Source organism: Orbicella faveolata, unplaced genomic scaffold, assembly GCF_042242905.1.
Source record: "Orbicella faveolata isolate gen_17 unplaced genomic scaffold, um_ofav_v1 contig_13, whole genome shotgun sequence".
Lineage (NCBI taxonomy): Eukaryota > Metazoa > Cnidaria > Anthozoa > Scleractinia > Merulinidae > Orbicella > Orbicella faveolata.
The window spans coordinates 15,421,343-15,441,044 of record NW_028301540.1 but is presented as its reverse complement, the minus strand read 5'-3'; the positions used below and the strand labels follow the sequence as shown (position 1 = coordinate 15,441,044).

Genomic DNA, 19,702 nt, shown 5'->3' with positions numbered 1-19,702 from the left:
CGCTTACCAAAAAGAACTCAGAAACGACTACATCATAAACAAAGAGCTCTCCAATCTGGCCGGCAACCTTGCTTTGAAGTGCGGCCGGTTTCTTGCTGCGGCCAACGCGGCGCTGATCACCACAAAACATGTTGATTTTAACTCACATTTGGAGAAAAAGGCCGAAGTAAAATCGGAAGAGCAATCCTCAACAACCGCTGAGTGATTGCAGAAAAATCCTGAGTGAATTTTTAAGCATTATTATATTTGCTCATCATGTCAACCGAACAATCCGAGAGCGCACCTGCCGTCGATGTCACACAGCAAGCGACAACTCCGACTACAACAACGTCAACGCAGCGCGTAAAAAATCCCAAGCGTGTGGCCGCTGGAAAAATGGTTGCTGAAAGAACGCGGCTGGCCCGGGAGCAACAGAAAAAAGCAGCTGAGGCTTATATGGCAAGCAACAAGGCGAAAGCCACAACAGCGGCCCCCGAGCCAGCCCCGACTACAGAAGGCGAAAGCTCAAACTGCAGCGGAGAAAAAAATATCGGCCTCAGCACCACCCAATGGCTTGCTGTTGCCAGCATAGTCGTTTCACTTGTCGGGATTTATTACAAACGTGAAGAGCTCAAGACCGCATTCGCCAAAAAAACACCGGAGCCCGCGCCTGAGCCCGCGCGTGTTGAGCCAGAACCTGCTCGCGCGACACAGACAAAAGGTTTGAAAAAAATGATTTAAACTTTCACCTGTAGTAGATAAACATGAAGAAAGTTGACGTTCCCCAAATTCGTATCTCTTCAGCAGCAATTTTTGGTATTGGGCTGTTATGGTACGACTTCAACGTAAAGATTTTTCATACAGTCCGCGATCTTTTGCGTGCAACATTGTTTGAAAAAGATGAAGAAGGAGATAAAATCCGCGATATTTTGGCCGCCGCATACTATGGCGAGGATGGCGAGGATGACGAGGATGAAGAAGAAAAGACAGATTAATTTATTTTAAACTTTTGTTTTTACTTATATCAACCGCTATCATGTCCGACAACAAGCTTGTTAAGACCATCATAGACGCCGCTACTCTCACTGGCTTAGCCGCTGGCATCGGCTGGGCCGCAAAAAAGGTTGTAAAAGAGAATTTTACTTCTGATCCCAGCAGCAGCGCGATGAATTACGTGCAGTTCACCGCCGTCATGGCGGGCAGCATTGCGCTCAAAAAGTACCTCGAGGATCAAAAAATCCTTCCTGACAGCGTCTGAAATTAATGATTTGAAAAAAAGACTCTGCAATATAGCACCATGGCGAGCATCGCGATTATGGTTGGTGGGGCTGTGTTGAACGCCACGGCTTTTATCGGTGGCAATTATCTGGCGAGGGCGCTTGGCGGGGGCGACAAAGCTGCGCTTGAAGAAAAAAAGCGCCATGACAAAGTTCTCGAGGCTTATCAAGCGGCTTACGCCAAATAAACGCGCGACCGCACCCATCTTCTCGACTGGATTGCGACCAACGCGCAAATAAAGGCGGAGGCCAAGCAGAACTTCACCAACACTGACTATGCCTTCAAACTCTACAACCAGGCGCATCCTGACGAACAAATGATACCCCCCAAAGAGCCCAAGTTCTCAGATTTCTATCAGCCGAGCGAGCAGCAAAAAAATGGTGAACTCATATTCGTGGGCGCCGGGGTGCTCGCTCTGGGCTACGCAGCCTTCCGGTTCCTTTAAACTTTTTTACGCCTTACTTATAGTAACGGTATGGACGCCAAACTCGCAAAGATATACCATGGCCCCGGGGGCTACTGGAAAGGAATCGCCGCGATCCAAAAATTAGCCGAGGCCGCCAAGGTACCTGAAGAAACCGCAAAAAAGTGGCTGATCAAGCAAGCGCTCTGGCAGATATTCCTCCCCGCGCCGAGGCGAATTCCTCGGCCGAAATTCGACGTTCCAACACCCAACAAGGTCCATCAGGCGGACCTTCTTTTTCTGCCGCACGACAAGCTACCTCGTGGCCGCAATGTTTTCAAATATGCGCTGACCGTTGTCGACGTGGCCAGCCGCTACAAGGAGGCCAAACCCCTGACTTCGAAAAATTCTGATGAGGTCGCCCAGGCCTTTCAGAAGATATACAAGCGCGGGCCTCTCAAATGGCCTGAAATGCTGCAGGTTGACCCCGGGCGCGAATTCATGGGCGCTGTCACAAAGAAGATGGAAAAGCACGAAACATATATCCGGCGCGGGCGCGCTGACATTCACCGCGACCAGGCCATTGTTGAACGTTTCAACCGCACCCTCGCTGAGCGCTTGTTCGGCCACCAGTACGCCGCGGAAATGCGACTCTCTGAGGGCCAGCGGTCCACTGCCTGGGTAAAAAGACTTCCTGAAGTTGTTTCGGCTTTGAACAACGAGGTCACTAGTCTTATCGGCAAGAAACCCGCCGTTGCCATCAAAGAAAAATCTGTTTATGCAAGGCCTTCGACACCTTATTCAAGACTTGTTGGAAAAAGCGAAAAAATACTTCCCTCTCTTGTCCAAGTTCGTTATCTCTACCAGCCCGGTCTTTGAAAGTTTACAGCATTGAAAGATCTTTCACAAAACCGGATCAACCCGTTCTCTACTATCTGCGCGACGGTCCCAAGCGCGGCTTCGTGCGTGAAGAGTTGCTGGTTGTCCCTCCAAACACTACTCTTCCTCCGGCTGACGTGAACTAAAGGTGAAATTCGATTGGTTCGGTATGTATCCCATCAGGCAGCACCCACCGCTTGTCGTAATAAGCGCTCAGCCCCAGCTTCTGCTGCTCGTAAGTGAGCATGTGCCCGTCCCGCATCCTGAAACCTCTGTTGGTTGCCGTGTCTTTGCTGCCTTCCAGCGCTTCCTTAAAACGCTGCCACGTTATCTCGTTCTGCTTCTTTGACATGCCCTTCGTGCTAAACTTCTTTTTTTTTCGCCCTCTCCTTCGTCGGCGTAATAGCACCTCGAGCAGAGCGCGATCATCCGGCTGCCCTCGAACTCAAGTTTGAAGAGGCCTGGGGTCCGGCCGCTCCACTTGTCCCAAGCCAGCCACTGATTTTTTTCCGCCTCGAATTCTTGCTTCAGCTCTGGCCGGACAATGTCTTCGAGCCGCTCGCCGGAGATTGCAATGTAGTTGCTGTCCGTGTCCATCTGGATCAGCTCAAAATCTCTTCTGTCGATATACCTGTCGAGAAAGTCGTAATAGAACTCCAGCATCCGCAGCTTCGCCAGCTGGTAGACGGCGATTCCAATATGAAACGGCCTTCTGATTGTGACCCGGGGCTTCCGGCTTTCCAACTCATACGCCTGCCCGACCTCTTCAAGATCAGAGAAATACGCGCTCCGCAAGGCTCTGTCGACCACCTTCTCGTCTTTGGTGTAAATCACATTTGTTTGCCGCTCCAAAGCTTCAATAAGCTTCCCGTACGCGCTGTTTCCCAGAAGTTTGAACACTTCAGCGAGCAACGCCTTGCTTTCGTCCACGTCTCCTGACCGGCGCGCCTCCGTCACCTGCTCCACGAACCAGGGAAAGATCTTGGCCGGTTTGTAGTCGATTGTTCTGTAAACCCTCGTGATTACCGCCCCGTGGTTCACGTACCACAACAGCAGAGGGGCGTACACCAACATCCGTTCTGCAGACAGCGCTCCCACAAGTTTTTTTCCGTCTCCGCGATTTCTGCCCGTTCTTTCCAAGTAATCGGCCATATGTTGCGGCACAGCTTTGGCAGGCACCTGTTTGTTGTAGAAGAAAGGATACATCTCATCGAACTTGGGATGCGAGCGCTCTGGAATCACGATGTCGACTTCGCCAAATCCAAACCATTTTCCTTCTTTGAGTATGTGCGTTAGTATAGGGGCCGCCTCCGCTTGGAACGCGCCTCTGTAGTGCTTGACATTTTCCTTCCCGCAAGGCATGTCTTTGAGCATGGTAGAAAGATAAAGAGCGTTGGCGTCTAAACCGATGATTTTTTTGTAAAGACGCGGTTCTGATATTTGATGAGACCTTATCCTCGTGACACCAGCTTCGTGGTACCTTGTGAAAACCAGGCTCGGCCCCCCAACAACAGCTTCTTTCAGCATCTCATACGCTTCTTCGCCCGGGCTGTAAAGATCTGCGCCCCGCTCAACCGCTCCCGGAGCAAGTAGTGCAAACTCACGCCTGGGATGCTCACAGCGTCTTTCAGAATGTCTATCCCCTTCTCAGTGTAGAAGTTTCTCATCTTTTCCAGAGCCTCAAGGCCGGGAGCCACATCGAGATTGTTGTAGTAACGCAGCCAGTCTGCGAAGGTGCGCATGCCCTTGTCTTTGAACACTCGCTGGCATCCCTACCATTCATCCCGCGTGAGAACGTATTCGCCCTTTAGCTTCGAATACCAGTCCTCGTATTTTGGGAGCCCGGGGTAATCAAGCTTTTCGGGGGTGTCAAACCATTCGTAGGGAAACCACGATTTCACTGCCTTGCATCCGTAGGCTTTCACCCATTTGTCGTAGCTCGTCCCCGGGCCGAGGTAGTTGATGATATCGAGGAAACGGGCCCCCCAGGTGAGTAAGAACATGGTTTTGTTCCCCTTTTTCGCCACTCTGACTTTTTTTGATACTTCAGCAAGAGTGCTGGCGAAGTGGTTTTTGATCAGATTCAGGTCGTTACTGCCTGAGTTGAACCCTAAGACAGGAACCTGGTTGCACCATTCGTAGATTTTTGCTGCTGCTCTTTTGGTAGCAGGTGCATGTCTTCTGGCACAAACTCCGCTCGCACCTGGTCCTGGATGTTTTTTCCGCGTCTATGTAACTCTTTCATAAACTTGTGGACCAACTCCGCGGGGTCTCTTTCACAGATGTGGGTGGGCTCTCTTTCAAGAGTGTCGCCGATACTAACCGAGATTGGCACGTGCGCGTTTTCTATCGTTAACGCTCCTGTCGGCTCTTTCCGATAGTTTTTATCGCCATACGACTCGAAATCGTACAAGGTTGCGTGCTGGTAAGTTTTCGTTTCCGTCCTCGGAAGTTCCCCCTTAAGATGCCCAACTTCGCAAGACCATGCCTCGATTACTTCGTAGCCGATCTTCCGCAGAAATGCGGTACGGTTCAGGGTGGCTTGGTACAGTTGTTCAGGGGTTTTACCGTTGTTGAGAATCATCTGTTCTCGATAGCGTGGGAAACATTTTGGGCATCCGTGGAAAGGGCAGCCGTGGTATTAGAACACCGTCCTCGTTTCGTGGTTGTACCCGTCGACAGGCGAGCTCTTCATTTTCCCACCTTCTCGCGGAAGCCATCTCTCGCCCCCATGCCCGCACATTGCATGATGAATGTGGATACCCCGTTGCTTCGCTTCTCGCTCCAGCCACAGCAGCGCTTGTCTAGATGCCGTGCTGTTTGGGTACATCACTTTCTCGAAAGCTGTCTGCGGGGCTTCGACTTCCCCCCCCCCCCGGGTAATAGATTGCCGTTTTTCCTGCACTGCAGGTTTGGAAATGCCGTTTGAGACTTTAAGCTTGTGTGAATCTCTGACGGCAATGAGTGCATTCATAGGTTTTCGCCAGCTTTGTGATGTCTTTTATCAGGAAAGCGTGCCCTTCGTAGATACCGATTGTCAGAATGTTTTTCAGTTTGGGATTCGCGTTTACTCTGACATGCCATACCACTTCACCGTCTTCTAAACGCTCAGGCTCGTAGACACGTATTCCGAGCCAAGATGCGACGGCTGTGGCTTCCACCTTGTCCAACTCATCTAGAGACGTTTTTGCGAAGTTTGCAGGTATGGATTCGAGTTTGTAGAAACTCTGGGCCAAGCTTCTTGCCTCTTTTGTGCACCGATCTGGGCGCGCTCCTCGGTGCACAGCGATGCACCGCCATAGGCACAGGTTGTCGTAATACGTGTCCAACGCCACCATTGCCCGGCTATGGGCAAGGTTGCGCAGCCAGTCCGGTAACGGGCCTGTTCCAACCAATGGCTGCCTGTCAATCACAACCTTCAGGTCAGCGTTGAAAAAGCTTTCAAACACCCACTTTGTATTCGACCTTTCAACACTTTCAAGCTCAAGGCGACTTTTTTCCTGGGGGTGAGCCATTCTTCCGCATCTTCCAGTCTGTTAATCCAAGGTGAGCCCTTGATTGTGTAGTAAATAATCACCGTTCCATCCTCAATGTTGCGCAACTGATACGAGAAAACATGCCTCAGATAAAAAGACGTACTTACGTTTTCTCATATCTTCTCCATAAAGTCTGGTGTGAGGTTTTTTCCCAGACCTCTGATGAAGTGCCATCGAATATAACGCCGTCCTTTACTCTCTTCCCCCTCATGCGTTACATCATCGAACAGGTACAGAATCTCATTCTGGTAGTCTGTCACTGCTCGGATGTTCTGCGCAGGAAAGGGGTCGTACTCCTTCAGAAGCTCTTGATTTTTTCTCCCCTTTCTTTGCCGTGGAGGGGGTCTTGGTTGGTAAGGTTTTGGAAGTAAAGGTTTTTGCAAACGCTTCTACGTTTCTTGGGAAATAGGTTCATCCATCACGTTCTCGACAAGCTTTCTAACGGCTGGTGCGTTTTCCGCAAGTAATTGGTTAAAATACTGCAACGTTTCTGGATCGATTTTTGCAAGTTCTTCTCCCAGTCTTTCTTCAAACCTTTGGTCATTGGAAGCCATTGTTCCTTGCGGTTTAATACTTATCCTCATTTCTCTAATTGTGTTGCCTTCAGCTCGAGCAGAACGAGATCGAAATCTTTCTTCGCTTTTTTGCCCTTCCGCATTAGCCGCTGGTTTACAGTTTTCCCTCCGCAGCCCCTGCATAACCGGTAGGCGCACTGCACCCCGACCCCGCAGACCCGACATGGGGCCGGCATTCTTATCCCTTTCTTTAGCTGGTAGTTGTGCTGCTTGCACAAGGTCCCCACACACCGCTTTCCACAGCTTTCTTTCCGGCCCCGCATCAGCCACGCGCATTTGGGGAAACAGCGAGATCTATGCAGGAGAGGATCAAAGAACACGACAAGGATATACGACTCGCCCGTACCCAGACCTCCGCCGTTTCTAAACACACCCACGAGACCGGCCACTATCCTATCCGGAATGAGGTCAAGTTTATTGATCGAGATCCTCACTGGTACACACGTAGGGTCAAGGAAGCTATTCACATAAGACTTCACCCTAATAACATCAACAGGGATAGTGGAATTGAAATTCCTTAAGCATGGATACCCACGATCAAGAAACACAACAACAGGAGAACGGTACAACAGCGGACCACTGAGGGAACAGCTACTCGCCGGAACAATGGAACAATAGGAGGATCGAAATGCACCAATCACAGCCGACCTTTGTGATATAAATGATACCGTGCAATCAGTCGACCTTATCGCCTGAAGAAGACCAGCACTAAGCAGTCGAAACGTCGCGATCTACATCTCAAGTGACTACATCGTGAGACAAACGATAATACACTCTACTATCCAGATATTGTCAGTATCACCATGCTGTAGTCGAAAAGAGAAGCATTCCTTTGCGATAAAAATCAAACACAAATTCATTGCTATTCTTTAAAACATCCCTCCTTCAACTTCATAGGCTTTGACAATCTCGTGAAAATTTTAGAGGGTCCCAAAAACGGCTTTATAATGGTTGGCGACTATTTTCAGCGAGCTATTCGGGTTTAAGTGGGCACTGATGAATATGTTAAGTTGTAGAAAGTTCATCGCGCAGGACTGTTCATGTTTGTTTTACACAAATTCGAGTAGTTATTTGTACAATCAAACCTGTATATAACGGCCCCGTATTAAGCGGCCACCCTCTATTAAGCGGCCAGTTTTCAAAGTCCCGATTTTTCGCTCATACAAACGCTGTATTTGTTACCTGTATTAGGCAGCCACCTCTAATAAGCGGCCGCGGCCACCCTGTAGCAGTCCTATGTTTGTCTTTCTTTGTTATTTTACCTGTATTAAGCGGCCATCCTGAACGTAACAACTGCGAAATGACGGAATGAGATATTTTGTTGTGAACTGTAAGTCATAGAAATACAGCGCTGTATACCGTAGAAGAGGAGGGAGCAATTTATTGCACAGTACTTTTACACAATGTTACCTACATTATACCGTTAAGTTACAAGTTGGTACTGAACCTTGTTTTAAGTATTGATCGCTTGAAAGAGTGTGGATTCTCCTATTCTTTCCTTGCATGAAGTGAGGGTGGCTACAGTTCGACTGTATTTAGATCTTGTCGTCACTATGAACATAATGAGTAGATTTACTTTCCACATTTGATGAATGTTTAATCAAAATTACATTTTAAAAGTCAACAGCTTATTAGCCGAAATCAATCTGTTGATTCACGTATTGTTATGCCCAAAATTGTTTTTTTTCCTGTTGCCTGTTGCTAAGGAAACGAAACAGTAATTAAACAGTATTGTGAAACCGATCGCGCGATCGCGTAACCTCAAAACACTTGCTAAAAGTTTAATCTTTGGCTTTGTCAGTGGCTGGCTTTTAAGCTTCTTGGGTTGTAATTTCACAACGAACTTACTTTTTACACAATGAAATAATGTTTCGCTGTTTGAGAGTCGTCCTGGTACTTATTAAGAAATATTCCCACTGTTGCACAAGATGTGTTTGTTCAGGTCTGACGAGATTAGGAATATGAAGTCATTTTGTTGGCTTATCGATTCAGTCGTTGCATTTTGTGCGAGTGACAAATCTTTCAGTCGGTCAAACAAAGCTAGTGAAATGCGTACTGAACAACAAAGTAAGCCCTTAGGTCTCATTTTAATGATTTGGTGTGCTTTCTCAAGTGTTTAGCAGAAACAGAGATTCGAGACAGTACGTCAAGTTGCTACTTCTATCGTCTAGTGATTGCTTTTTGATGCTAATAGTTTCAAGAAACCAGCAGTAATTAAAGATAATTACAGCGTGTTTGACGTTTTCAATTAACTGGAACGAACTCATGTCCCGACAGCAAAGGTAATGTTTGGGGTAAAAAGATGTAACACAATGGCGATATTATCCTGTGGATGATATTTCCTTGTTTCATTGTTATCAGATAAGTAACAGTCTCCTCTCTCAACGAAAAGTTTATTTCTAAAAGCATACTTTTCTACATAGAGTGTTCGAAGCTGTAAGCAGTTATGCACGTTTCATGTAACAATAAAAAAAACCCCTGTGCTGCTGAAGTTTAGTTGGCAAGTGGTGCGAATCGGACATGATAAATTTATCGCTGGGTTAGAATTTTTTCGCCCGTCTATGGAGAGGTATTGGGTTGCTGTGATTTTGGCTAGCGCTGCTTCAGAGAAACGTTTTTTGCTCTTTTCTTTCGATATCAACTGGGCCGCGGGGGCCCAGTTCTTGTAACGCTAAATGTTTCATTGTTTTTTTTTTTGTTTGTTTAGGTCGCACTGTTCCGGTAAAACCAATCGAGCTGGCTTCCAAGCTTCTTGAGTTGTAACATTCGCGACAAATTTACGTATTTGCCTGGTAAAATAAAGTTCTCGTTGTGTGGTAAAAGTGGCTGAATGACTGGCAGCTGGTCAAAGTAGCAAAAACACTAAATGACCGGCCAAACAATTTTTTTAAAGAATGCTAGTAAATCTTCGTTTAGCTGGGCATTGAATAAGAAGCCATGAGCCATGTTTGTGCGACAGTAATGAGAGATCAATTAACTAGAATGATTAAAATAATGTGTTTGGGATAAATGCCTCCGCCCCCAACCACCTACCCCCCGACCCCTTGAGATCTGTTGTTCTACCGAAATTAGCCATGTCTGAGAGACCTAAGAGAAGAAGGGGACTGGTACGAGACATGGGCGCGGTTTTACGACAAGGAAGTCACAGTATATCAATACATGAATTAGCTTGCTGTATTCACTTTCACAATCAACGCCCCGAGGTTTGCTTGCTTCGCAAGTGCTCAACAAGAAAGGCTAACTTCAGCTGCAGACACTGAGTTCAAGTCATGTCTAACCTTCCAGATTATCCAGAGATCGTGCCGAAGAGTGCGGAGGAGGCCAGAGGAATCGACTTTTGTGGTACTAAGCACGACTATTATATCATTCGTTCAGATCTTGGCGTCTATATGAGAAGCGCAAATTTCCATGAAGGGAATGATATCAAGATTTACTCCTTAAGTCCAGCTTGTCAGTGGGGCGATCACTACTTGGCCACCGAAGATCAGTACTACATCATTAAAGGGAACGAATATCGTAGAGTTACCAACATGAATGAAGACAAAGATGCTGTGGTGTACAGTCTTCATCCCAACTGTCGTGGAGGAAGCCACTACTACTCTGCGTTTGGCAATTACTACATCGTATTTGCCGACAAGGGCGTCTATCGACGAGTGGAGAACATGAACACTGACAAGGGTGCCGTTGAATATAGCATCCACGAAGCGTTCCGTGATGGTCTCTACTTCTGGGGTACGACTGATTATGTCTACTGTTTGAAGCAAGCAGGCGAATGGAGTGTCCCTTACCACAGAAGCACCAACATGAATCTCGACGAAAACCCAGCCACTTTCAGCGTTCACGAGTCAGTCCTCAACTTTATACCTGGCGGCATAGCTCAAACCGACGGAAAAGCGTTTGGTTATTGGCATAATATCAAATCTTTTGCAAATGAAACCGACGTTACAGTCGACTGGAAAACAACCATCACGAAAACCGTTGGCTTCACAAGGAGTGAAATGTCCTCCATAGAGCACAACTGGTCCATCGAGGCGGGAGCACAGTACCAAAGCGGTCTTTTGAGTGAGGCCATCTCCAAATATCAGTTTAGCCTCAAAGTCCAGTATGGTGGAAAGAGCGTTAACACAGAGCAGCAACAATGGAGTAACATCACTGAAGAATCCGAAACCCTTAACCTGCATATCCGGCCCCGCTCTGAGGTGTACATTTGGCAGTATCAAATGGGGTTTGGCCAGAAGAAGAACCTTTTCAGCCCTAACCTGGAGATTACCGAAGATTCAAAACCACCTGATGAACCAGCAATTTACTATAGTCATGCAAAGTAAGGCTGAATCGGTGCGCGTCTCAGAATTCTTCTGTTAAGTGTGAAACGGGTGAACTTTATTAGTCAGAATTGTGTTTGTTAATTAGGCCACGAAGTGTTTTGGAATTTTGTAGTAATTTCGCTTTATCTAGTTGAATTTGGCTCTCCTACATAATTCCCTGACATACACTATGTATTCGTATTTAGCTTTTTGATATACGCAGTATCTAGTCATAGCTATTCAGGTTCAGGGCGTATGGGTATGTTAAGTTGTAGAAACTGAATGTTCACATACATTTTTTACACGAATTCGCGTGGTTATCTGTATTTAGATTTTGTCGTTACTATGAACACAATGAATGGATTTGCTCTCCACATTTGATGAATGTTACATCAGAACGGAAATCAGTCTATTGACTCAAGTATTGTTATGTCCAAAATTGGCTTTTTTCCTGTTACCTGTTTCGTTTCTAGGGAAACGAAACAGTATTGTCAGGCCGATATCACGCGATCACCTAACTTCAAAATACTTGCTGTTGTAACAAGATGTGTTTGTTCAGGTCTGACGAGATTGGCAACAAGATATCATTTTGTTGGGTTATTGTTTTAATAGTCGTCGCATTTTGTGCGAGTGAGAAATCTTTCAGTCGATGAAAAACAGCTAATGAAATACCTACTGAACAACAAAGTTAGCCCTTAGGTCTCATTTTAATGATTTGGTGTGGTTTTTTCAAGTGTTTGCCAGAAACAGAGATTCGAGACAGTAAGTCAAGTTGTTACTTCTATAGTCTAGTGATTGCTTTTAATGCTAATAGCTGTAATAAATTAAACTAGCAGTAATTAAAGATGATTTACCGCATGTTTGATGTTTTCTATTGACTGGAACGATTTGATCTGCCGACAGTGAAGGCAATGTTTGGGGTAAATGAAAAATTCACAGTTTTAAAATATATTTAAAATAAAGATAAAGGCGATAATTTGCTGTGATGATATTTCCTTGGTTTGTTGTTGACAAGAAGTTCAAAACCGCGCGGTGAAATTTAAGGCGCAAATTTACTCATAAGAATAAGTAAAAGCTTAAGAAGTTCATTGAGTTGAGATGGAGTGTAATTGCGGTATTTGGCATTATTATTTGTAAGGTCTGAATGTATAGGGAGTTTAATAACAGTTGTTATCGACCTACAATAAGTGTTAAAAGTTGTCAAAAGAGTTAACGCACGCGCGCGCCACATTCGAAAAAAAGGGAAAATTTTGGCAAAAATACAAGGACAATACAATTACTACGTTTTCTGTTTGCTATCCGCCAATGTAGTAACCCTGCGTGTCCATACTTTGCAACGCTCAATAACTAACGCATGCAAAGATTGTAACACTAGAATAAACCGAATTCGGAAGAAAAAAGTTTGTCGACAAAATTACCGAGAATGTATGGGAACGAAAAGAGACTTTTCGCGTCTGCTACACGCAGTTATCGTAACCTCAAACGACACTTGCAAACATTCGGACATCAGAATAAACAGATTCAGAAAAGATAAAATTTCAGCCAGAAAATTACGTAATTGATCACATAGAAACATCGACTCCCCGTCCCCGGACATACCCCGGGCATTTGACTCGTCGCTGAGCGCAGGGGTGGGGTGGGGAGGGGGGCGGGAATTTGAAACCAAATGGAAGGGATGGAGGGGAGGGGACTTGGAGAAATTCGCGCACTTTTTATTTTGGGGTTGGCCGGAAGCGGGATTGTTGAAGTTTAATTCGCGTCGACCGGTACATTACAGTCATTACAGAGTGAAAATAATTGAAATTTTTCTTCCTTTTTTCATGGATATGTTCTCAGTTCTTCTATCTTGAATTAGCAGCTTGTAATACGTTAAGAATTTTAAACACCCCGTCATATTTAGGTGTTTCACCTTACACCTGAGGTATAAGAAACCCCAAATAGTTATTTGCTATACTGGTAATAACAAAGGTTGGGCAGTCCGAGCGAGATCGATGGAAGGAATTGAAGAATTAATAAAAGTTGCAGATGCGTAGTACCATATAATAGTCCTACATAATTGAAGTTAAAAGAGTATCTGGGTAAGCCCGTGAAAAGGCTCTCTAATCGAGGATGGAAAGCGGGATGAAAGCGGAGAGAAGAGAGGGGAGGAGAGAGAGAGGAGGGGAGACGCCCCAACCCGCACCCCATTCCCTCCTCGGCCACTTCACTCTCATCCAGTTTCCTCTCGGCCCTTCCAGCTGCGGTCAGACCCTTCAAGCCAGAGCCTGTTCACAGGCTATATCTGGGTATACGCCAAGGTTATCAATAAGCCAATTTTGATGTGATAAAATTCTAACTTGGCTGCGAGACTTGGGGGAATAAAACAAAAATAATCTTTATTCCTTCCTCATGTTCGATTTGGTCTAGTTTTTCGTTTATTCCCCAAGCCCTTACGCTGTGCGATTGATGGAGTCGAATTGATGAAACGCAACAAACAATTTATTGTACAAGTAATCAGATACAAAACTTGAACATGTTAATAGAATGATGAATAACAAACTGTAACCAAACGAACTCTATTACAGGATTTGCAATGTCAAATACATTATCTCAAAATTTAAAGTAAGTGGTTATATCTAGCATTTAAAGACCGTTTCAGAGGTTTTCTGTCTTTTAAACCTCTTTAAATATCAAAATATTCGCATAAGTGCATCATGTCATGACGATAAATCCGGAATTTTCTGGCCGTAAAATTAAATGCGACTGAGATAACTTGCCTAATATCACGTATCGTTCTCTTGCCGATAATCAATATAATACAGTGGCGGATCCAGGGGAGGGGGGACGGAGGGCCTGGGCTCTCCCCCCGCCCCCCTTCTTATTTTGGGTAAAAAAAAACCGCACAAGAAAGAATAGCCGACAGGGCAAGCAAAAAAACAAAAAACGGGCCACCCCCTTAGCTCAAGGTCTGGATACCACCACCTTCCCCGCCCCGCCCCCTTAGCTCAAGGTCTGGACCGCCACTGTAAGAGAGACAAGAGAGAGTGCTCGTAAACGGTGGATTGTGTATATCGTCACATTTCCTGTTTATCGACCCAAGTAGTATCTTTTCTATCAGAGGTCACTCCAAGGAACATAAGACGATCCTGATGTACATTTAGGACTGGGGAGCACTCTGACTGAAATGCAGTAAATCAAAATAAAGGCTGATAAGTCCATCCTATTTCTTAGCTAATGCCGTAATTTATCACTATTTTGGCTTCAGATTGACTATTAAATTTACTGAATATTAGAGCAAAACCAATAAAAAGAACTGACAATTGAAATTCTAATCCAAAATACGAAGTTACGTTCCATTGAGCGGGGGCTTCTGATGCTGACGTCATATTTTCAATAATCGTGACATTAACCTTCACCAACATCGTTTCTGCTAAACACGCAGCAGTTCTGATATCTGTTTTACAATGTCTTCTATTGTAACAACCCTGGTTAAAGCGACTATTGGCTTGCTTGTGAATAAAGGCAGAGATAAGGTAGCGGAGAAGCTGAAAGATGGCGATGTAACAGAACAAAAATTCCGTCGATTGATCGTCCGTGAAATCGATGATATCAAGTCTAAGTTGGATGGATTATCAAGGAAAGATTTGCTAGCGAGTATTAGCTTCTTTGAGGAAGGAATCGGGTTTTTGTATGACGTTTCTGATAAGGCAAGGTCCAGAAGCGAGCCAGGCACGTCAACAACACAAGCAGCTTGTGATGAAGCATTTTCTCTCGCCGAGGAAATGAAGAAGTTGGAGCTTATTGACCTGGATGAATCAGCTACGAGGGCTCTTTCTGACGCAAAGAAGAGATTCGAAGATTCTTGAAGAAAAGCAACAGAAGCCTTTGGTAATGAAGCTCTAGAAACGTCTGACCGTATTCTAGCAATGCAATATCGAGTCATGGCGACAATACTAGAGAAACTAGACAATCCCGAGGACGCCATATCACCATGTAGAATTTGCGTTGAAGAACTGAACTCTTTGTCAGCAGTTCAGAATAGTTTTGATGTTCAGCTCAAGAAAGGCCTCGGGGGAGTATGGGCTGGGTTTGTTTGGTAAACACGAACGCAGACAAATCATTTCCAGTGTTTGCCACGTCAATCGTGTCGTCTACGATGTCACGTAAACAGTCAATAAAGGCGTAGATCCCTGGATTTGGCCTACTGTTGATGTCGGAGAAGACAAAGTTGATCCTTTGCGCGACCAAAGATTAACTGAAGTATTGCGTAAGCACGGCATAGAACAGTGTTGTGTAACATTGTCATTTGGTCAGGAGGGTGAAGAGGAGCACAAGCTGAAGGAGCCAGTGTGTATTGCTACAAACTCCAGCGGACATTTCATTATCGGGGACCGCGACGATTGTACCTTAAAGGTGTTTGACAGCGGTGGTAAATTTGTAAAACATTTCAGTGTCTGTAGTGAAGTCGTGGATACAAAGTTATACATTCATGGTGTAGCCACAGATGTGCATGACAACATCTATTTATTTATTTATTTATTTATTTAACATTTCTTTATACACGGTTAAAAATCATCAGGTAATACTAATATTTAAAGTTATATATATATAAAAAAAAAAAAATTAATACTAATAAACTACTAATAAACAGTCCATGCTAAATACTAATTAATAAAAATTGAAGTAGTAAATCCTAATTTAAATATTAAACTAATCCTGTTTTCCATGAATGCCGTGTCTAACTTTGCTTTTAAATTGATTAAAGGATTTTATCATCCTGAGATTGCAGGGTAGGCTGTTCCAGAGAGTTGCACCACTGTAACTAAAGCTATTTTTCATATAGTTAGTTCGTGGATGAGGTACAACCAGTTTGTTTTTGGAATCCCTTAAAGAATAGCGCATTCCACTACGTTTTAGAAATTTAGACGATAGGTATTCAGGAACCAAGCCATTTAAAGATTTATATACCATTAAGGCTTTCTGAATTTGACGCTGGGTACACAAATCTTTCCAACCCAGTTGTCGTATTAGACCTTTGGCATCAGTATCATAACTAGAGGAAGTTAACACGCGAGCGGCGCGGTTCTGAAGCTTTTGTAGCCTGTCCGACAAAGTTTTACCGCTATTACCCCAGACAAGATTGCAGTAGTCAAAATGAGGTTGAATTAGAGCACTGTATACATAAAGCAGTGTAGCTGGTGGAACAAAAGGCCTAACTCGTTTTATGGCACCGATCCCAGATGCAATCTTTTTAGACAATTTATCAATATGGGTTTGCCAAGTTTTTCGTCGATCAACACACCGAGCGATTTGACTGAGGAGACACGATTTATTGGAACATTATTAATTGACAGCTCAAGTGTATCTGGAAGGGTACTCAATCTTTGTCTGGAACCAATCAACATAAATTCAGTTTTAGTCGCGTTTAAAGTAAGCTTGTTAGAAGTAAGCCATTTGTTTAAATTACTTAGATCGTGATTTAGATTAGACTGTATAGAGCTCAGATCAGCTCCCGCATATGTGATGTGGGTGTCATCAGCATACATCCTAAGCTGACATGATGATAAGCAGTTGGGCAAGCGTTAATGTAAATAAGAAATAATAGGGGACCTAGGATTGTTCCTTGAGGTACCCCACATTTTAGCGAACAGGTTTGAGAAAGAGAACCATTAACAAGACATCGTTGTGTACGGCTAGTTAAATATGAGTTGAACCAGTCAAGAGCTATTCCTTGAACTCCGTAAAGGTTCATTTTAGTTAAAAGAATTTCATGATCAACAGTGTCGAACGCTTTTTTTAAATCGAGAAAAACTACAGCATTAACATTTCCGCGATCGATATTAAACGCCCAACTATCGGTAGCTTCTAATAGAGCAGTAACAGTTGAATGCAATGCGCGAAAGCCCGACTGTTGTTTAGAAATTACGTCCTCTTTAGTTAGAAAGCTATATAGCTGGTCATACACGATACTCTCGAATACCTTAGCAATTACTGGAATGACTGAAATTGGTCGATAATTATTTAGATCAGATCGCTCACCCTGCTTAAACAACGGAGTAACTCTAGCACATTTCCGATCGTCAGGAAATATACCAGAAGTCAGATAAAGAGACCGAAATAAGATCAGCACATTCACGGATTAATCTAGCAGAAATGTTATCAAGGCCTGTTGCTTTAGATCTAGATAATTTGTTTAGATGAGAAAAAACAATATTACCGCTAGTTGGACAGAAATGGAATGTTTTGTTGTTACAAGTGATAAAGTTAGTGTAGCTCGAATCATCATTTTGACCTATTGGAGGTATTTCATTGGCAAGTCTGGGCCCGATTGTTGAAAAATGGTCATTAAAAGTATCTGAAATTTCACTAGAATTATTGATTACAACGTCATTTACTTTTAGTTCTTTCACAGTCTCATTGCTTTTACGGCGAGATGTAAGTTCATTAATTGTTTGCCAAGTTTTCTTAGAGTTGCCCTCAAATTGCATAAAAGCTTTCGAAAAATAAGATGCCTTAGCAGTTTTGATCCTATTATTTATTGAGTTTCGCAGCTTTTTATACTTTGCCCAATCGCATGGATCATTTGACTTCACAGCTTTTCTCTTGGCAGCGTCACGATCGCGCATACCTTTCTTCAAGTCTGAGTTGATCCAGGGTGCCTTATGTGATCTTATACGTTTAGTTCTAGTAGTATATGGTGTAGTCGACAAATACCGTTTCACAGAAGGAGAAGTATTTCCCCGTTTTGCAACCCCCAGCTTTAATACCGAAGCTCGCAAGCTCGCTTCGGTTAAAGCTGGGGGTTGCAAAACGGGGAACTGCTGAGTCCCTCTCTGAAACAGTATTTGTCGACTACACCATATACTACTTAAAACAACGGGGAGGAAGGGACACCAATTAGAAACAAACGAGCCCGCTGTTATACCGTCCGAGCATAAGCGATGCTTCGAGCAACAAACAAATGCGCGTGGCTGATGCGGGGCCGGAAAGAAAGTTGTGGAAAGCGGTGTGTGGGGACCTTGTGCAAGCAGCACAACTACCAGCTAAAGAAAGGGATGAGAATGCCGCCCCATGTCGGGTCTGCGGGGTCGGGGTGCAGTGCGCCTACCGGTTATGCAGGGGCTGTGGAGGGAAAACTGTAAACCAGCGGCTAATGCGGAAGGGCAAAAAAGCGAAGAAGGATTTCGATCTCGTTCTGCTCGAGCTGAAGGCAACACAATTAGAGAAATGAGGATACGTATTATACCGCAAGGAACCATGGCAACCGCGGAGTCAAGCAACACACAAGAAAGTAAACAAATCAAACAAATCAAAGAAAAAGTGCATCAAGAAATAGAAGAAAGCCCTTACTGCGCCAGAGCAGGAAAACTTGTAAAGGTGTTGCATTGCAAAAAATGCTACTTGTACGGCAAAAATTATTTTGATCCTTTTTGCTGTACGGGGGAAAAAACGGTCTTTGCCACGATTGCTACAAAAAAAAAACATTTTCCACTATCTGGGATACCCAATTTATGACGTCCACGAGTACGACCGAGCCTTTATTAAATTTCATGAGACATAAGAAAACATCATCGAGATCGCGTGCAGTGTCACAAAAAACAGGTGAAAAAACGGGGGAGAAAAACCTTTATTTTTAGCCAGTCAAAGCAACTGTAACAAAACAAAATGGCGGCGGTCTCTGTTTTCTGATGTCGACTGGGTTTCTTCAACAAAGTTTGAAATCGTAGTAGACATTGCCTGTTTCTACCGACAATTTAGCACCAAGATTCAAGATGAAGTTTGTTTTTTCTCTTTTTTCCATCGCATAAAACAACGAAACCGGCGCCCACACTAAAAAGGTTGAACCGTTCTCTTTTTCAAGTTTTAACACAACTGAAGGTCCGTATTTGTTCCGACCTTGGTTGTACAATGCAAGGACTCTGTACGTCCCCACTTTTATATCACGCCATCTAAGCGTTTCTTCTGGCTCTTGAAAGTCTTCGAGAGATGGCCAGTCGCGCTTGTCGGGTGGAGGTGTGTCAACAACATCGAAAGTTTGTCCACGATCCATCATAGAATACCAAATATACGCATCTCTTCAACAAGAAATTCAAAGATTACTATTTTGCCTCAACCATTGCAGCGACGATCTCGCGAGTAATATCTCGAGCATCTTTTTGCCACTCAGGAGTAAACATTTCTTCATGAACGAAAAGGCAGAGCATGTGGAAACACACAATCATCTTTTAATAACATGGAAGAAAACCCGGGAGTTTTTAAATGTCAGTTCGAAGCGGGAGGGTTCGTGATTTTTTTTATCATTTCTGCTTCAAGTCTGCCGCGGATGTCTTTCTCCAGTTTCTGTACATCAACATCAGGAAGCTTTCTCTTTGATGGCTGGCGAAGCAGTTTTGCTCGGACTTGTTCCTTTAGAGCGTTATACTGCTGAAACTCGGAAAGGATGGTGTCAAACTCGTGGGAAGACACTTCGTTGTTGTTCAAAGCTTTGGAGAGCAGTCTGTTGATTGTATCCCGCTTGGCAACGGCGAGCGTGGTAATCTCTTGATGTTTTTTTATTTTCGACTCAAGTTTTTTGCTGGCGATTATCAGCCCCGAAGAAACGAGAGCGAAACACCCCCCAGCGCCGCCTAAAGGAACTGTTACCGGCAGGCCAACCAAAGAGAGGGCGGAGCCAAAACTAGCGCTGGAAAAAGCTGCCGAGAGAACACTGGAGCCGGCGGCACTCCAATTAACGAACTTTCTCGTCCGTTTGTATTTTTTAGCAACGAG

At 44.4% G+C, this 19,702-nt stretch overlaps 1 protein-coding gene and 3 pseudogenes across 1 annotated transcript; 2 read left to right on the top strand and 2 right to left on the bottom strand.

Annotated features, from left to right (window-relative positions):
* Positions 1 to 2,681: 2,681 nt before the first annotated feature.
* Positions 2,682 to 5,102, bottom strand: LOC149115242 (uncharacterized; annotated as a pseudogene).
* A 2,646-nt stretch (positions 5,103 to 7,748) lies between these two features.
* On the top strand, positions 7,749 to 11,812 carry LOC149115241 (uncharacterized). The gene has a single exon (XM_089284783.1). It carries the CDS (start codon positions 9,920 to 9,922, stop codon positions 10,973 to 10,975), a length of 1,056 nt encoding a protein of 351 aa, XP_089140909.1. The 5' UTR covers positions 7,749 to 9,919; the 3' UTR covers positions 10,976 to 11,812.
* A 2,542-nt stretch (positions 11,813 to 14,354) lies between these two features.
* LOC149115239 (uncharacterized) lies at positions 14,355 to 17,305 on the top strand (annotated as a pseudogene).
* Positions 15,424 to 16,338, bottom strand: LOC149115240 (uncharacterized; annotated as a pseudogene).
* Positions 17,306 to 19,702: the final 2,397 nt, after the last annotated feature.